The 20,269-nt window shown below is 42.1% G+C and overlaps 1 protein-coding gene across 1 annotated transcript in view; it reads left to right on the plus strand.

The window, feature by feature from the left end:
- The first annotated feature begins 471 nt into the window (after window positions 1-471).
- Window positions 472-20,269, plus strand: part of LOC132773376 (membrane cofactor protein-like) — a 35,316-nt gene continuing 15,518 nt past the window's right edge. The window contains exons 1-6 of the mRNA XM_067467105.1: window positions 472-600; window positions 4,040-4,403; window positions 9,871-10,053; window positions 11,049-11,139; window positions 13,701-13,786; window positions 19,498-19,695. Coding sequence (XP_067323206.1) covers window positions 472-600; window positions 4,040-4,403; window positions 9,871-10,053; window positions 11,049-11,139; window positions 13,701-13,786; window positions 19,498-19,695 — 1,051 coding nt within the window. The remainder of the gene's footprint in view (window positions 601-4,039; window positions 4,404-9,870; window positions 10,054-11,048; window positions 11,140-13,700; window positions 13,787-19,497; window positions 19,696-20,269) is intronic.

The raw sequence follows: 20,269 nt of genomic DNA on the forward strand, positions 1-20,269 counted from the left end.
TTTCATGTCTCTGACCCTGAGCACTTAACTACAAAGCATCTGTGGGTCAGTCTTATCTACTTTTCTGTTTCAAATATATGAGGGGCATTCATTAAAGATTTCCCCTGACCCACTTCCTGTGGACTGAAAGCTTGGTACAGTTATTAGTCCTTCTCTCCATAGGTGCCACCTAGGGACACAGACTTCTCCCATCTTTTTAAGCAACTGTAAACACTTGACTTGTAGGAGTCAACAGCCTGCTCCAAAATCCACGTTATGACTTCGGAAATCAGAGTCTCATCATCTGAAAAACACTTGCCATTCAAAAATAACTTCATTGTTGGAAAGAGATGGAAGTCTGATGGTACAAGGTTGGGTGAATAAGGGGGATGAGGTAGAATTTCAAAGCCACATGAGCATGCTTCCATTTGGGCAACATGTGAGTTTTGAATTGGTGCACTGTCTTGCAGAAGGCGGACACCTTGAGTGAGCATGCCACAGCTCTTGGTTTTGATGGCCTCCTTCAATTTCCGCAGTATAAGGGAGCTCTGGCGTGGGCTGGTCCATGAAGAGCCGGAGACGACTGAACGAATGAACAACAAGTATGCCCCAGTGATCATGGTACCCTTTGCTAGGAAATCCATCAGTACTGTGCTAGTCCCAAAATACTCTGAGCATGACCCTGCCAGCCAGAAGCAGGACATATGCCTTCTTTAGAGGTGGTGAGTCATGATGCTTCCATTGTTTTCACTGCATCGACTGGACTTTATTCTCATGATCATAGTGATGGACCCAGCTTTCATCCTGTGTGATCAGTCTGTTGACGACATAAATCAAGAAATTGTTTTCTAAGATCTACAGAGACACTTAGCAAACAAGAGTCCAAAAGTGGCAGGCTAAAACCCAGAACCTCAATCAATGCCTAATACCAAATGAGACTCCCTCCTGGGCACACAGGAAACTGGGCGACTTGGAAGGCACTGAACAGACTGCGCTCTGTTCAGAGCCAACCTTAAGAAATGGGGCTACAAAGTGGAATCCATGACATGCGAGTACGGAGAAGAGCAAACCAGTGACCACCCACTACAATGCAACCTGAGCCCTGCCACATGCACAGTGGAGGACCTTCTTATAGCAACACCAGAGGCACTCCAAGTGGCCAGATACTGGTCAAAGGACTTTTAATAGAATGCCAAGTTTACAAACTTTGTTTTGTTTTTAAAAAATACAATACAACTGTTTGTTTCACTCCTGACACGATAGATAGATAGATAGATAGATAGATAGATAGATAGATAGATAGATAGATAGATAGATTGTTGAAAAAGTCCTCCTGGTTCTGAGAGCCTGAGAGCATTTGACTCATTCCTGCTTCTGAAAAGGTGTGAGCAGCTGGGCAATCCAGCGAGTGGATACCTTATGTATGTGAAGATGGTCTTGCATGATTTTTTTTCCCCACAGACTCCACAATAATCTTGACATTTTGGGCTAGGTGGCGAATGGTCACGCAGCAATTTTCAAAAATGGTGACCTCCACTTGTTGAAAGGTGTGTTCATTAATAGCAGAGTGGGGCCGCCCTGGAATTGGGGCAGTTTCCACCGAAGTCCGACCATATTTTAATTGACGATGCCAGTTCTTGACTACATCATACAATGGGGAATCATCGCCATAAACCTCTTTCATCTCATCAAATGTCTCCTTTGGTGTGCAGCCTTTCAAATAAAGGAACTTGATGACTGCTCTGTATTCCACTGGGTCCATTATCAACCTGAGAATAATTCACCTCCCTGTAGCAGTTCTTTCACTTCACAGTCAAGGTAAAAAGGTAAAGTTTTTCCCCTGACATCAAGTCCAGCCGTGTCCGACTCTGGGGGTTGGTGCTCATCTCCATTTCTAAGCCGAAGAGCCGGTGTTGTCTGTAGACACCTCCAAGGTCACATTGCCAGCATGACTGCATGGAGTGCAGACAAATGCCTCTATAAATAATAATATTTAATTTAATTTAATTATTTACTATATTCGTATACCGTCCTTCTCAGGCCTCAGGCGACTCAGGGCAGTTTACAGAGGCAATGATTCGATGCCCAAGAACATCATTAAACATTTAAAACTTTAATATATAGTATAAAACCAAACAAAAGTAATATAAACATAAGCAATTTGTGTCTTCTAATTAAAAACATTATCCATCTCATTGTTCAGTCGTTCCAGGTTCCTATGTCTTTTACACTGCATTTTCAAACAGTTGTATATAAAGTTATAATAAAATAATAACTTTACTTTTCTCCCCGATGGGACTCGGGCCAGCTTATGTGGGGCCAGGCCCAGTTGACAGTTAAAACATGTACAAAATCAATTATCAATTTAAAAGAACACAAGCAACATTATAACAACAATAAAGCAAGCATCAGAAACAACCAATAGTATAATTCAAGTCTCATTGTAGGAGGGCGGTCTGGTGCACCAAAATTCAGAAGGTAGGTCTAATAAGTATGTCATTTTATTTTGCTGCTTTCTGCATATGCCATAAAGAAGCAAAATAACAATTTCAACTGGAGAATTAAGGCTTTGGATAGGAAAGTAGTAAGGTGCAAAGCTTTGGATAAGAAAGTAGTCTTCTTCTTCTTCTTAGGTGATCCCTTGTTGGCCGAGTAGGATAGTCTTCCAGGATCAGAATTCTTGTGAGTTTGTAGGTGGCTGTGGAGCCCTATTCTTGATCTGCATCTTCTTCCGCAGTGAGGGCATTGGTTTCCAGGTGGAAGGTGGTCCCGGTCGGGGTTGGCTTGACACGTCTTCCTCTTGGCACGTTTCTCTCTTTCACCCTCCATTTGTGCCTTTCCAAATTCTGCAGTACTGCTGGTCACAGCTAACCTCCAGCTGGAGCGCTAAAGGGCCAGGGCTTCCCAGTTCTCAGTGTCTATGACAGAGTTTTTAAGGTTGGTTTTGAGCCCATCTTTAAATCTCTTTTCCTGTCCACCAACATTCTGTTTCCGTTCTTGAGTTCGTAGTAGAGCAACTGCTTTGAGAGACGGTGGTCAGGCATCCGGACAACGTGGCTGGTCCAGCAGAGTTGATGGCGGAGGACCATTGCTTCAATGCTGGTGGTCTTTATTTCTTCCAGCACGCTGACGTTTGTCCGCCTGTCTTCCCAAGAAATTTGGAGGATTTTCCGGAGGCAGCGCTGATGGAATCGTTCCAGGAGTTGCATGTGACGTCTGTAGACAGTCGACGTTTCACAGCCATATAACAGGTTTGGGAGGACAATAGCTCTATAAACAAGCACCTTGGAATCCCTACGGATGTCCCGGTCCTCAAACACTCTCATTTGGAAAAATGCTGCGCTCGCAGAGCTCAGGCGGTGTTGTATTTCGGTGTCGATGTTGACTTTGGTAGAGAGGTGGCTGCCAAGGTAGCGGAAATGGTCAACATTTTCTAATGTTACACCATTAAGCTGTATCTCTGGCATTGAGGAAAGTAGTAAGTAGTATGACTTGGGTCATAGTTAAGTCCAGGGAATTGTCTAATCAAATCCAAATACAGACAGATGGGACTTACAATCATTTGAAGCATCCATGAATATTCCATTTTAAAACTCCCTCAAGTGCTGGTGCCTCCCCAAACTAAAAATCCCAGGATTTGATAGCACTCAGCCATGGCAGTTAAAGTTGTGTCACTACATGGTAAGAGCCCCCGGTGGCGCAGTGGGTTAAACCCCTGTGCCGGCAGAACTGAAGACCGACAGGTCGCAGGTTCGAATCCGGGGAGAGACGGATGAGCTCCCTCTATCAGCTCCAGCTCCTCATACGGGGACATGAGAGAAGCTTCCCACAAGGATGATAAAAACATCAAATCATCCGGGCGTCCCCTGGGCAACGTACTTGCAAACGGCCAATTCTCTCACCCCAGAAGCGACTTGTGGTTTCTCAAGTCACTCATGACACGACAAAAAAAACAACAAACAAACTACATGGTAGACTCCATGGCATTTTACACCACTTCAAATGTTATGGAAGCCCAGGAGTTGTGGTTCCACAAGGCCTTCAGCTTTGTCTGCCAAAGAGGGAAGGTGCAGAGGAAGCTGAAGGTCCTGGAACCAGAGCAGGAGGGAGGCCTGGAGAAAGGAAGGAAGGAAGCAAGGAAGGAGGCGCAGCGAGTGACGTCACCGGGGCGCGCCACACCCACTCTGAAGCAGAGACTCCCGCGGAGGAGTCCCTTTTGGCCAGGGCGCTTTCCCGGAAGAGCAGCATGGGCGGCGCCTTCCTGGCAGTCGGCTTCGCAGGCCCCGCCCGGCTGCCGTTGAGCCGCTCTCGGACGAAAGTGGAGGAAGAGGAGAAGAAGGGGGGAGCTGAAGGCATGGAGGGCCCGGCCTGGTCGCTGCTTTTGCTGCTTTTGTTGCCGCTCCTCCTCCTGTCAGGAGCTCACGGTAAGGATTTGGGGGTGTTTGAGAGCAGGCGCCCAGGCCCCTTCTCTCTCCTTCAAAGGAGGCGTGGCAGCCTTCATAAGGGGAGCATGGTAGGGCTTGCTGATAGAGTGTGCCTTCCCTCTCCCTCTCTCTCTCTAAGAAAGGCAAAGGTTTCCCCTTGACTCTAGTTGAGTCTGACTCTAGGGGGTAGTACTCATCTCAATTTTTCTAAGTGAAGAGCCTGCGTTGTCCGTAGACGCCTCCAAGGTCATGTGGCCAGCATGACTGCATGGAGCACCGTTGCCTTCCCGCCAAGGCAGTACCTATTGACCTACTCACATTTGCATGTTTTCAAACTGCTAGGTTGGCAGAGGCTGAGGCTGACAGCAGAAACTCACGCCGCTCCCCAGATTTAAACCACCAACCTTTCGGTCAGCAAGTCCAGCAGTTCAGCACTTTAATAAGAATAATAATAGAAGCTCACTCCGCTCCCCATATTCGAACCACCAACCTTTCGGTCAGCAAGTTCAGCAGTTCAGCACTTTAATAATAATAATAATAATAATAATAATAATAATAATAATAGAAGCTCACTCCACTCCCCAGATTCAAACCACCAACCTTTCAGTCAGCAAGTTCAGCAGTTCAGCACTTTAATAATAATAATAAGAAGAAGAAGAAGAAGAAGAATAGAAGCTCACTCCGCTCCCCAGATTCGAACCACCAACCTTTCGGTCAGCACGTCCAGCAGTTCAGCACTTTAACAATAATAATAATAATAATAATAATAATAATAGAAGCTCACTCCACTCCCCAGATTCAAATCACCAACCTTTTGGTCAGCAAGTTCAGCAGTTCAGCACTTTAATAATAATAATAATAATAGAAGCTCACTCAGCTCCCCAGATTCAAATCACCAACCTTTTGGTCAGCAAGTTCAGCAGTTCAGCACTTTAATAATAATAATAATAATAATAATAATAATAGAAGCTCACTCCGCTCCCCAGATTCAAACCACCAACCCTTTGGTCAGCAAGTTCAGCAGTTCAGCACAATAATAATAATAATAATAATAATAGAAGCTCACTCAGCTCCCCAGATTCGAACCACCAACCTTTTGGTCAGCAAGTTCAGCAGTTCAGCACTTAATAATAATAATAATAATAATAATAGAAGCTCACTCTGCTCCCCAGATTCGAACCACCAACCTTTCGGTCAGCAAGTTCAGCAGTTCAGCACTTTAATAATAATAATAATAATAATAATAATAATAGAAGCTCACTCAGCTCCCCAGATTCAAATCACCAACCTTTTGGTCAGCAAGTTCAGCAGTTCAGCACTTTAATAATAATAATAATAATAATAATAATAGAAGCTCACTCCGCTCCCCAGATTCAAACCACCAACCTTTTGGTCAGCAAGTTCAGCAGTTCAGCACAATAATAATAATAATAATAATAATAGAAGCTCACTCAGCTCCCCAGATTCGAACCACCAACCTTTTGGTCAGCAAGTTCAGCAGTTCAGCACAATAATAATAATAATAATAGAAGCTCACTCCGCTCCCCAGATTCGAACCACCAACCTTTTGGTCAGCAAGTTCAGCAGTTCAGCACTTTAATAATAATAATAATAATCTGTATTTATACCCCACCACCATCTCTTCAATGGAGACTCAGGGTGGCTAACATGAGGCCAAGGCCAAAAATAATACATCAAAATAATATACAAAACAATAGAAAATTAAACACAACAAAATACATAATGCAACAAAATAAAATAGAAATGCAAAATAGCATAACAAAAACCAATCACAAAGGGCGGGCCAAATGTGCAAGAGAAAATATTCAAAAATTAAAACCCTGGGTGAGATAGGAAGTGTACTTGTAGAGGACCCTCTGCGCCACTGGGGGCTCCAAAACTATGCTGGTAGACTTTATATTAAAATTTGCAGTATTTAATAGATCATCATCATCATCATCATCATTTAATTACTTATTAATCGCCCTCCATCCAAGATGTGTTCCTTATATGTCATTCCTTCACACAACTGGAGTGAGACTTCCTTTTTGGGGGAGGACATTTTCTAATAACTTTAGGATAAAGGTAAAGGTTTCCCCTTGACATTAAGTCTACTTGAATCTGACTCTGGGGAGTGGTGCTCATCTCCATTTCTAAGCCAAAGAGCCGGCATTGTCCGCAGACGCCTGCAAGGTCATGTGGCCGGCATGACTGCATGGAGCACCGTTACCTTCCTACTGGAGCAGTGCCTATTGACCTACTCACATTTGCAAGTTTTCGAACTGCTAGGTTGGCAGAAGCTGGGGCTAACAGCAGGAGCTCACTCCGCTCCCCAGATTCAAACCACCAATCTTTCCGTCAGCAAGTTCAGCAGCTCAGCGGTTTAACCCAACGCGCCACCGGGGGGCTTAAGCGGCTGAGGGGGAAAAGGAAAGGGCCAGAGGCTGTTATGAATGGTGGGAGTTGAAGTCCAAAACACCTGGAGGGCCTAAGTTGGCCCATGCCTGCTCTAGAATCCCAACAGTACAGGAACTTGGCTCCCAATGGGGTTTGTTAATGTTTTATATATATACATATGTTGTATTTGTAAATAGGGTTTGATTAATCAGGTTACTTTAAGGAATTGATCGGATTTTCATCTTTTTAATTTTTTCTTACTTTGTATGTTCTTAACAGCATTCTATGCAGTCATGCCGTCCACATGACCTAGGAGGCATCTATGGAGAGCACCGACTCTTCGGCTTAGAAATTGAGATGAGCACCACCCCCAGATTCAGACATGACTAGACTTAATGTCAGGGGAAACCTTTACCTTTACCTATGTTCTTATTGTATTGTTAGCTGCTTTGAGTCCCATCTTGGTGCGGGGAAAAAGCCAGGGGAAAATCTACTTAAATAAAGGAATAAATAAATAAGTGTAACTCCATCTATCTATATGTATATCTGTCTGGAATAACAGTTAAAAATATTCCTGTTCCGACTGACATACATATATAGCTGGAGTGACAGTTAAAAATGTTCCTGTTCCAGCTGACATACATACACATGTGTGTATATGTATAGCTGGAATGACAGTTAAAAATGTTTGTGTTCCAACTGAAATACAAATTCATCTCTCTCTCTCTCTCTCTCTCTCTCTCTCTCTCTCTATATATATATATATATATATATATATATATATAACATGCCTTGGATAGTATATAGAAGGGTTAATACCCCAGCGGTGTTTCTTTTTACTGTCTGGGCCCCTGTTCAGAAGATTTCTGTCCCAGTGATAATTGGATTTTGAAAAATTTGGTTTGTTGTGGAAACAAGGACTGGTGAGAAAGTTTCAGTGGAGGCACTTTTTACCCATGATAACTCTCTAAGGAGTAAGTTTTCTTTCCAAGGGGTAGATTTCTCTCACTTCCTGTTGTCTTGCCCCCTTCTAAACTATGTGTTGTATGTAAGTCAGATGTTTGTAACTCGGGGACTTCCAGTATATACTAAAAGTGAAACTATGTTTCTGTGTTATCTGTCTATCTATCTATCTATCTATCTATCTATCTATCTATCTCAGTATGCATTTTCTAGGATGGCTCCCACATCTAGAAAGCTGCATGAACCCCACCAATGATTGATCTAAACAAGGCATGGGCAAACAATGGCCTTCCAGGTGTTTTGGGCTTCAACTTCCACAATTCCTAACAGCCGATAGGCTGTTAGGAATTGTGGGAGTTAAAGTCCAAAACACCTGGAGGGGCAAAGTTTACCCATGCCTAACTTAAACCAAACTTAGCTCACATACCCATCATGACCAACTTTAAATACTAAAGGGGTTTGGTGGGGCCATAGCAGAAGATGATGGGAGTTGTAGTTCACCGACATCCTAAGACCCTGCATCCAGAGAGCCATATTTATTTCTCATGTGACCATTAATACAACCCAAACCAAACAATGACTATTTCTCATAAATAGCATTACAAAAGACCTAACCCGGGCAATGCCAAGTACCCAAGCTAGTCTATCGATAAAGGCAGGTTGTAATGGGAATAATTAGTTGTGATAGTCCAGTTGAATGCCACTTGAAGTGAAGGCACATCCAAAGGGTGCATCTACTGCACTGTCGAATTGTTTCAGTTTGGCAACACTTATACTGCTATTGCTCCATGGTATGGAATTGTGGGAGTTGTCTTTTTATAAGGTCTTTAGCTTTACCTGCAAAAGGATGCTGGTACCTCTTCAAACTACCAGGATCCCATAGCATGCCATAGAGGGTGAATCAACACTGTAGAAATAATGCAGCTTGAGACCACTTTACAAGCAGTCCCCAAGTTGCAAACATTTGACTTACAACAACAACAAAAACTTTATTTACAGTATAACCCACCCTCTCTCCCTGAAGGGGCTCATAGTTAAGAAAGGGAGTGAGACAATAAGAAGTGAGAGAAATCTACCCCTCGGAAAGGAAATTCACTAATGGGAGAGTTATCATGGGGAAAAGGTGACTCAGCTAAAGCTTTCTCACCAATCAATATTTCCATAATAAACCAAATCTTCAAAATCCAGTTATCACGGGGACAGAAAGTGAGGTGAAATCTTCTGAACATGGGCACAGAACAGACAGAAAAGCAAACATGACAGGGATGTTAACCATTTCCTATGCCATCCAAAGCTAAAAAGAATGTATTTTTGGTTGGAGTTGCACTTAAATAATTTGCCTGTTCCGACTTGCATACAAATTAAACTTAAGAACAAACCTAAAGAATCTATTTTGTCAGTAACATGGGGACTGCCTGTACACAAACTTTACCTATTTGGCCCCTGTCTTTTTGATGGTGCTTCATTGCTCAGTATAGCATGGTGCAAAAAAGCTACGCTACAGAGATTGTTAAGGATCATGTTTCAGGATTGTTTAGCGTGTAATCCATTGAAAGTATAATACCTGAGGCACAGTGATGGTTTTCTAATGTAGGGGCACCCACTTTCAATCACAAAAATGAATATCTACTGCTTCCATGAAACTAGTATGGGTAAGGCAGCAGAACAGCAGAGGGAGACTTGGAAATGGATAGGCTGTGGGAGTTGGCAAAAGTAATTTCCTAACAAAAACACTAAATGCCTAGTAAGAGGGAACAGTTGGTAAGGACTATGAATAGAAATTCATAATAAAAACAAAGGGAGCTTTTGGGGAAGCTAATCTGAATGAGAAAAGTGGGAGAAAACAGAACAGTAGGAATATATAATACGGTATACAGTAGAATAATTCAAATACAGTTTTTCAAAAAAATTCACCCATTTGAATGCTGTCAATATATAAAATAAGTTGTGTAGAATTTTTAAAATCTGCATGATTGACTCCAAAAATTGGCAAGAATGTGGTCCATTCAAGAGACTAGGATGAGACTGGGTTATCCAGGGTTCTGTGATCCTAACCCTTTGTCTAACCGCCCCTTTTCAAAAACCCCTTTTCTGTTATTATCTGCAGGGGACTGCTCTGCTCCTCCAGCGCAGCTCCATGCTACTTTGATGACTGAAGTGGACTCCTACCCTGTTGGGACTACCGTGAGGTATAGGTGTATCCCTGGTTATCAATATATAAGTGGAGCAAACCCTACTATTAAGTGTCTCGAAAGTTCAGAATGGTCAACCACTCCTACATTTTGTGAAGGTAATTGTTTGTGTTCTGCATTTGCAAATAATGTTGGTCGTTTGTGAAATGTTGGAACAGAGATCCAAATGTCTCTGAAAAACTCAGCATTTTTCTTTCTGTTCCTTTTTTATGAATTCGAAATTGCAAGCGTGCTCAAATACACCATTTTATATCTTTAGAGACTATATAAAGCTGGTTAATCATACTAAATTATTTGCTTTCTTATCCCTCAGTATTTTGCCCACAGGCTGAAAAAGGTCCAAATTCTTCAAAAAGTTTAAGAAAAAAAATCAGTGTTTGGGTTTAAAAAAAAAGGTTTTTTTTGTGTCAGGAGCGACTTGCAAAACTGTGTGAGAGAATTGGCCGTCTGCGGGGACGTTGCCCAAGGGATGCCCTGGATGTTTTGATGTTTTATCATCCTTGTGGGAGGCTTCTCTTCATGTCCCTGCATAGGGAGCGGGAGCTGATAGAGGGGGCTCATCTATGCTCTCCTCGGCTTCAAACCTGCAGCCTGTTGGTCTTCAGTCATGCCGGCACAAGGGTTTAACCCACTGCTCCCCCGGGGGCTCGGTAAAAAAAAAAAAAGATAAGACAGAAGTAGTAGTTACTCCTAATAATCCTAATAATAATTTCAGGCAGTAGTGTGACAATACCAGGCCATGCTATTTTTTAGTGACAGGGAATAGTCGACTAAACGTTAATTTAATTTAAGAGAAAAACCTCTTGCTAATAAAGCAAAAGTAGAACTGAGTGGAGAATTAAACTTTACAGTTTAAAATGTATCACTACATACAAAGAATTCGCAAGAACTGTTAATAAAACCCGCCATTGGTGGCTCACAAGATCTCAGTGAAACACGACCTCCTTGAAAATACGGATGTCTAGCCAGATTCTCTTTCTGAAAGATTGCTGGCTTGTGAAATATATTTTATTTCTAAACATCTGAAATAGATCTGTAAGCATGTTTGTTCTGTTCTAAGAATTAGGACAACTAATTCTAATTCTCCTTCTAGAAAGAAGTTGTAGGGCTCCAACTGTGGAGAATGGCGGAATAAGAGGTGACCTTCAGCTTGGTGCAACTATAACCTATTTCTGTGACCCAGGGTGAGTGCAGGTGATTTGTAGCAATTTATAGGATTGATACCCACATGTTAATTCTTAAAATATTTATAGATAGTGCTAAACTTCGAACAATATTTATTTACACCTATTTACAGCCAACCTAAAGGTAAAAAATACTTTAAAAACAACTTGTAATCAATTTTTCTTTTAAAAAAATCATAATTGGCAGCATCAATATAAGTGAGATGAGTCACTTCTATATGTCTTACCGTCAGATAAATTGAATGGATAAGGAGGACTGCCTAGCTGAATGTTTTCTTTGCGTGTTTCCCCCGCTTCACATTACAACTTACTACATTCTGTTAGAAAGAGAGACTAAATTTCCTTATATTTTCCAGGGACTTGTTATCCTTAACTAGTTAGGAAGATCTTAGGCTTCCATTTGGGGCAAGTTTAACTGATAGCAAATACTGCAAATTTTGTTTCAACTGAAATTCTGGGAGATACAAAGTGCAAATAGGCTTTCTAAGCCTAAATGTAGGTGATGGGTAAATGCATAAATAGGTGTGGGAGGCTGGGGAGAAAAAGAGAGCAAATATGGGGTAGTTCTTGCTCCATACCACGATTTCTCCTCCTGAGAAAAATGTATAATATCACAAAGGACTACCACCTCACCCGCCTCATAGGAAACCTGCTACAAAACAGGAGCTTTTTTGTTGAGTTCCAGGGCCAGAGAAGCAGATGGCGGAAACAGAAGAACGGCCTGCCTCAGGGGAGCGTGCTTGCTCCATCCATGTTCAACATCTACACAAATGACCAGCCACTGCCAGAAGGGACAGAGAGTTTCATCTATGCTGACGATCGTGCCATTACTGCTCAAGCAGGGAGCTTTGAGATGGTAGAACAGAAGCTCTCCGAAGCTCTAGGTGCTCTTACTGCCTATTACAGGGAAAACCATCTGATCCCTAATCCATCTAAAACACAGACATGCGCCTTTCACCTTAAGAACAGACAAGCATCCCGAGCTCTGAGGATTACCTGGGAAGGAATCCCACTGGAGCATTGCAGCGCACCCAAATACCTGGGAGTCACTTTGGACCGTGCTCTGACCTACAAGAAGCACTGCCTGAACATCAAACAAAAAGTGGGCGCTAGAAACAACATCATACGAAAGCTGACTGGCACAACCTGGGGATCGCAACCAGACACAGTGAAGACATCTGCCCTTGCGCTATGCTACTCTGCTGCTGAGTATGCATGCCCAGTGTGGAACACATCTCATCACACTAAAACAGTGGATGTGGCTCTTAATGAGACATGCCGCATTATCACGGGGTGTCTGCGACCCACACCACTGGAGAAATTACACTGCTTAGCTGGTATTGCACCACCTGACATCCGCCGGGAAGTAGCAGCCAATAGTGAAAGGACCAAGGCAGAGACATCTCCAGCTCATCCCCTGTTTGGGTATCAGCCAGCACGTCAACGACTTAAATCAAGACATAGTTTTCTTAGAACTACAGAGACACTCGCTGGAACACCCCAGCAAGCGAGAGTCCAAAAGTGGCAGGCCCAAACCCAGCACCTCAATTCATGGGTGATACCAGATGAGAGACTCCCCCCTGGGCACTCAGAAGACTGGGCGACTTGGAAGGCGCTGAACAGATTGCGCTCTGGCACCACGAGATGCAGAGCCAATCTTAAGAAATGGGGCTACAGGGTGGAATCCTCGGCATGCGAGTGCGGAGAAGAACAAACCACTGACCACCTGCTGCAATGCACCCTGAGCCCTGCCACATGCACGATGGAGGACTTTCTTGCGGCAACCCCAGAGGCACTCCAAGTGGCCAGATACTGGTCAAAGGACATTTAACCAAATACCAAATTTACAAAATCTGTGTGGTTTTTTTTTCTTTCTCTTTTTTTTTCTTTTTAATCTCTGTGTTTGTTTTGCTCTGTTAGAATTGTAATACAATGGTTGCTGATGACACGATAAATAAATACCACGATTACCCTCCTCTGTTGATCTCTATCCAGTCCTAGCCGATTTTGTGGAGCAGTGTCCTCCTTTCGAGAGCAATTAAAATGTTTCCTCTAGAGCTGATCCACAGCGTTCTGTGGGTCTACATGCCAATGCTCCTTCTATTCTGATCAAGATGTATGACTGTATGCTCAGGCACTCCAGGCTGGAAGTTTCATGATCTGTAACAGGAGGCTGTGTTGCAGTTTTATTTATGCTAATTCTCTCATTAGTACTTATCTCAGTTAGGACAGGGAGTAAATAGAGAACAAACCTTTTCAGTTAGAGTACCTTTTGGAAAAAAATATTCCACAGAGAGCTTCCAGTGGCACACAGTCCTATGTCTTTAGAGTACTAGACCAAGAACCAACCAATCCCCCAACATGTTTTAATCTGTCTTCTGATATGTTCTCACTGGTGTATTGTGTGTACCTTTTTCGAACTGTTAGTTTGATCATCTTATATTTCTGTAAGAGGCCCTCAGAGCAATAGATAGTGGGACATAGACGATCTCAATTAACCTACTACGTAGGAGACACATATTTGTTCCTTATTTTAAAATGTAAGGTCTCTCTTTCCTTAGGTACAAACCAATTGGAGCGACGACTGCTCATTGTATTGTGTTTGAAAGCAGTGTTCAGTGGGATACAGACCCTCCATTGTGTGACAGTAAGATTTCTATTTCTTTGATCTTGCTCATGTTTGTCTCAGTACATTTCAATATTGCAAATCATTTTGCCAACCTAGGCTTTTAAATAAATCAATACCTATTATACAGTACTACTCTATATGTCTACAAAGTTGTGTTGATGCCTAGAAGCATAAATGAAAAGCAACTGGGAGCCTCCATAATTCTCCTATACACCCTTCCCTATTCCAATGGCACATTATGGTAATGGCCATCTAATACTGCAGTGGGCATTATTTGGAATCGCAGTTCAATGAAGGCAATTCTTAAGGAGGACCAGGCCCGTAGCCTTAAATGAAAGAGGGTCTACCCTAGCAAACGTTTTGTTTCGTTACCCCAATACCCCCATGCGTATGGGATATATTGAACATGGTGATCAGATCATGATATGAATGAACATAACAGTTTAAATAATGTACCAGTAAGGCCTTCTCACAGACCACCCTGAGAATTTCGAGGGGGGGCTGAGGAGGATGACTTAAGTTTAATCAGATATCTGGCTCAAAAATGTTCGGATTTCAATATGAGGAGAATTTTGTGCTCCTGGCTGATTGCAGAACCCTTCTTGAATCAGTCCAAAATAGCCAGTCTCTTAGTTGCTGCTTAACTATGTCCAAGGCAGAATTCAAATTGGAGAGATTGTAGCTGTGTAGGAGATTTTCTGATTTTTTTTCAATGTTGATGGTTACTTATTTCCAAGTAACGCAATGGCGGAAGACATTTACTCGGTAGAATGGCAATTTGTTTAAAGTATCTTCATTGGGCATACTCTACTTTTGTCTTTACTGATGGCCATCCAGTTGCGGGAGTTCCAGTTGGAAGAGAATAAAGTTTTTGGAGGAACTTGTTCTGTAATATGTCCAAGATTTTACAATTTTATCATCTAGGCCCCAGATTTCTGCACCATATACCATCCTCACCAACACTAAACTACTAAACTACTAAAGTTTTTTTAGAACAGATTCAGTTAGCTAACATCCCTGAGTATAGAAAACTTTCATCAGATCTGCTATTGTTTCCTCAGTTTTCAGGTTCACTGCTTCCCTGTGGCATTTCTAGGAAAGGAATTCATTGAAAACAATGCCTAGATATTTGAATAGATGGGTTTGTTCTATCGCATGTTGGTCTAAAGACCATTTATACCTGGGGCAGTGTCTGCCAAAAATCATAACCTTGGCTTTGGAGTAATTTATTTACAGATATTCCTCTTGGTAGTGAAAACCTTCAGAAATGTTTAAGATCCAACCAAGAGAGGAAAATTAGCACTAGATCGTCTGCATACATTGGGATGCAGATCTTTCTGTTCCTCATTACTGGTGAAGAAGAGTCGGTTTTAGCTAAACAAGGCACTAAAACATTCGTATAGATGTTAGAAAGTGTGAGGGCCAGTAAGCATCCCTGTTTTACTCCCCTGTTGTAAAAGCTTCTGTCAGAGAACCATTTCTGCCAACTTTGACCCTCATTTCTGTGTTAGCATGTAGTTCCTGCAGAAGTCTTAATGGTCTTGCAATCAATATAAGAAATAACAATAACAACAAAAACAACTTTATTTGTATTCCGCCCTATCTCCCCAGGGGGACTCAGGGCGGATTCCAACAATGTATAAATGTATAACTGTATAAATGTAGCCATGTATAAATATGTTAGGGGATATCATAGGGAGGAGGGAGCAGGCTTGTTTTCTGCTGCCCTGGAGACCAGGATGTGGAACAATGGCTTCAAACTACAGAAAAGGAGATTCCATCTGAACATTAGGAAGAACTTCCTGACTGTGAGAGCTGTTCAACAGTGAAACTCTGCCCTGGAGTGTGGTGGAGGCTCCTTCTTTGAAGGCTTTTAAACAGAGGCTAGATGGCCATCTGTCAGGGTGCTTTGAATGCAATTTTTCTGCTTCTTGGCAGGGGGTTGGACTAGACAGCCCACAAGGTCTCTTCCAACACTATGATTCTAAGATTCTAATTTTTTTTTGTCGTGTTAGGAGTGACTTGAGAAACTGCAAGTCGCTTCTGGTGTGAGAGAATTGACCGTCTGCAAGGACGTTGCCCAGGGGATGCCTGGATGATTTGATGTATTTATCATCCTTGTGGGAGGCTTCTCTCATATCCCCACAAGGTCATGTGGCCAGCATAACTGCATGGAGCACCATTACCTTCCTGCCAAGGCAGTACCTATTGACCTACTCACATTTGCATGTTTTCAAACTGCTAGGTTGGCAGAAGCTGAGGCTGACAGCGGAAGCTCACTCCACTTCCCAGATTTACAGGAGGGTCAACCCTCCTGTTCAAGGAGCTCCACTGGCTGCCGTTTATTTTCCGAGCCCAATTTAAGGTGCAGGTGCTTACCTACAAAGCCCTGAACGGTTTGGGACCAGCCTACCTGTGTGACCGCATCTCCGTCTATGAACCCATGCGTTCACTTCGTTTATCTGGAGAAGCCCTGCTCGTGATCCTGCCTGCATCGCAAGCGCGTTTTGTGGGGACACGGGACAGGGCCTTTTCTGTGGTGGCCCCCCGACTCTGGAACACCCTCCCAAAAGATCTTAGACAGGCCCCTACATTGGCAGTCTTTAGAAAGAACTTGAAGACCTGGCTGTTCCGATGTACCTTTCTAGATTAGGAATCTCCAATACCAAGTCCCAGAAGCACTTTAGTAGAACTAAGATTGCTGCACACTGCATACTGCACTTACCCTATAATCCTACATACCTCCTGTCACATCAGCACTTTTAATCTTGTACCCATTACTCTGGTCCGGCCCAGTTTTATAGTGTCTTGATGTATTGTTTATTGCTTGTTGTTAATATTGCTTTAACTGTTGTATTGTTGTGTTGTGTTTTGAGGCCTTGGCCTATGTAAGCCGCATCGAGTCCTTCGGGAGATGCTAGCGGGGTACAAATAAAGTTAATAATAATAATAATAATAATAATAATAATAATAATAATATACATGGTACAAAGATTATCTATCTATCATCTATCTATCTATCTAACTAACTAACTAACTAAATAAAAATGTAATGTTCGTTTGTGGGATTAACAGAACTCAAAAACCCATGGACAAATTGGCACCAAATTTGGCAGTAAAACACATTCGAATCCAATCTATGTCTTTCAAATAAAAAAATCTTAAAAATGAATAACTTTAAAATCCCCCCAAAAAATACCTCACAGAGCATGCGCAAAAAAAACCCCTCCCCAGCACGCGAGAAGGCTGACGCATCAACTGTTATGAGGGAAGAGAAGCCTCGCCATGGAGTCCCTTTCCAAGCAGGAAGGCAGAGTCCTCTTTGTTTTGGGGAGGGGAGGGATTGAGGAAAGGAAAGAGGGAAGGAAGGAGAGACGGAGGGTGTGGAAGCTTGGCGAGGCAAGCCCCAGCCACCATAGAGGCTCCTTGAGACCCATGTGGCCCCCAGGCAACCCTCCCCACAAAACTGGAGGATTGCAAGGCAAGTCTGGCTGCACGAGTGGCTGCACACACCCCTCCCCCCCTCGGGACCCGTTGGGTGAAGGGAGAATGCAAGCTATGGGAAGACCAGCAACTCCCCCAGTCGGGCTCCACATTCCCCCTTCCAACCTTTCATCCTCCCCCCCACCAACCCCCAACCCCCTTTAAAACCCCTTACAAACTGCCACGGAAGGGAGGGAGGAAGGGAAAGAAAGGAGAGAAGAAAGGAAGAAAAGGACTGGTGAAGAGAAGAATATGAATGGAAGGAAAGGTAGAAGGAAAGAAAGAGGAAGGAAAGGAAAGGAGGCAGGGATGGGAGAGGAAAGGAAGGGAAAGGAGAGAGGAAGGGAGGAAGGAATTAATAATAATAATAATAATAATAATAATAATAATAATAATAATAATAATAATGAGAGTCTAAATGGTCATCTATCAGGAGAGTTTTGATGTGCTTTTCCCTTATGCCAGGAGGAGGTTGGACTGGATGGCCCTTGGAGGTCTCTTGCAACACTAGGATTCTATTATGGTGAATTCCTCCCAAACCCCTCCAGTATTTTCTGCTGGCCATGAAGGTTCTGTGTGCCAAGTTTGGTTTGGATCTGTCATTCATGAGGGTCGTAGTGGTCTGTGGAAGTCTGAGCTGAATCAGTTGAACGTACTCCAAATCCCATCATCCATTGTCCATACTCCCCAAACTTATTGTTTTTGTGATTAATCAGTATGCTTTGATTATGTTCAATTTATAACAACAGAAATACAATGTTTAGTCGAAGACTTTCAACATAAATACATCTTACATATCAGATATTTACATGATGATTCAGAACACTAATAAAATTACAGTTATGAAGGAGCAATGAAAATAGTATTATGGTAGGGGGGTCACCACAACATGAGGAACTGCATTAAGGGGTTGTGGCATTAAAAAAGTTAAGGAACATTGCTAAAGACATTCTATAAAAATAAATAAAATACTGTCCGTGTCTTTATGATTAACATAAATAAAAAACCACTGGGCGAATAGACACCAAATTTGGACAAAATACATATATCAGGCCAACAAGTGACCATCACTCATAAAAACACCGAAAAACACAGCAGAAGAGACTAAAAAGCCAAAAAAAAATAAAAAATACATTACAATGCATGCACAAAACAACATATTTACACATATACACAAATATATACACACACATATATACACACACAAAATACATATACACAGACTGGGCCACAGCAACGTGTGGCAGGGGACAGCTAGTATATATATAAATGCTCTGTTCGTTTTGAGTGACATCATAATTCAAAAACTGCTGGATGAATTGCCGCCGAATTTGGTCACAAGACACCTACTAATCCAAAGAGGGACCATCACTCAAAAAAATTGATTTTGTCAATTGGGAGTTGTAGTTGCTGGGATTCATAATTCACCTACAAACAAAGAGCATTCTGAATTCCAACAACGGTGGAATTGAACCAAACTTGGCACATAGGACTCCCATAACTAACAGAAAACACTAGAAGGGTTTGGTGGGTATTGACCTTGAGTTTTGGAGTTTTAGTTCACCTACATCCAGAGAGCACTGTGGATTCAAACAATGATGCATCTGGATCAAACTTGGCACAAATACTCCATATGCTCAAATATGAACACAGATGGAGTTTGGGGGGAAATAGACATTGACATTTGGGAGTTGTAGCTACTGGGATTTATAGTTTATCTACAACCAAAGAGCATTTTGAACCCCACCAACTATAGAATTGGGCCAAACTTCCCACACAGAACCCCCATGACCAACAGAAAATGCTGTGTTTTCTGGTGGTCTTTGACGACCCCTTTGAAACCTCCTCCCGACACCCCCGGGGGTCCTGACACCCAGGTTGAAAAATGCTGCCTTAATGCTATCCAGTCCAACTCCCTTCACCGGGGCAAGAAAAACATAATCAAAGCCCTCTTGACAAAGAGCCATCTAGCCATAGATATAGATAGATAGCTTTGATTCTCACACACACACACATATGTATATGACAGATAGTATAGTATCATAGATATGAACGCGACTCCTAAAGAAGGGCAAATTATTTGTTGCATGTTCCAGAGTACGCAAACCAGACAATCTCTAAATCAACACTGACAAAGAAACAACAAGAAATACTGTTTCCCCACATGCAACGATTTCGTATCAAAAGCTGCTGAGAGATCTAAAAGCATTATAATGTGTGTTTGAACTACTAATTGTCTTTTACAGGAATCCAGTGTGTACGTCCTCCTGTTATTAACAATGGAAGACACAATTTAGATGGACATGATGTTTATACTGTTGGCATCGTGATAACATACTTTTGTGATGGAAGCCTTTCCCTCATTGGAAATTCAAGTATTACCTGTGTAGTTGAAAAAGATACTGAAAAAGGAATATGGGATAACCCTGCACCCGAGTGTAAAGGTGATGGATTAATATCTTAATTACTGATATTGCAGTTGACTGTGCTGGGGATTCTTTTATCTAATCATTGTGTGTTTGCTTTTATTCAAAGTTCTCTTGTTTCAGTCTTCAGTCATATTGAATTTTGCATGGATTCTAACTATGCAAGAGTTAGTTTATGTAGTACTTTTAATGTTGCATTGCTTGGCATTTTATCATTTTATAATTGGGTTTATATATACTTACTTGTTCGTTCTGTATGCAAAAGACCCATGGTCTAAGCATTAAATAAAATTGATTGATTGATTGGTAATATCTTATGTGAGATCACTTTCATTGCACAGAAATATTGGAATGAAAGTATTGCAAGGTCTAATAGCATAATCCACCAAGTGTAAGCCTATCTTGGCTTTAATGGGACTGCAAACAGTGTAGCAGAGTAGTGAGGATACCCCACTAAATGTGATGCTTCTTTCAAATGCATCATCTGGGCATTTGTGTCTGGTAGAGCAGGCATGATCAACAGAATAGAGATGCTTTCCTTCTTACAATACAGCAGCAACAAAAATGAAAAAGTCATTGTCATCCTATGGAG

The sequence above is a fragment of the Anolis sagrei genome, chromosome 4 (genome assembly GCF_037176765.1).
Source record: "Anolis sagrei isolate rAnoSag1 chromosome 4, rAnoSag1.mat, whole genome shotgun sequence".
NCBI classification, from domain to species: domain Eukaryota; kingdom Metazoa; phylum Chordata; class Lepidosauria; order Squamata; family Dactyloidae; genus Anolis; species Anolis sagrei.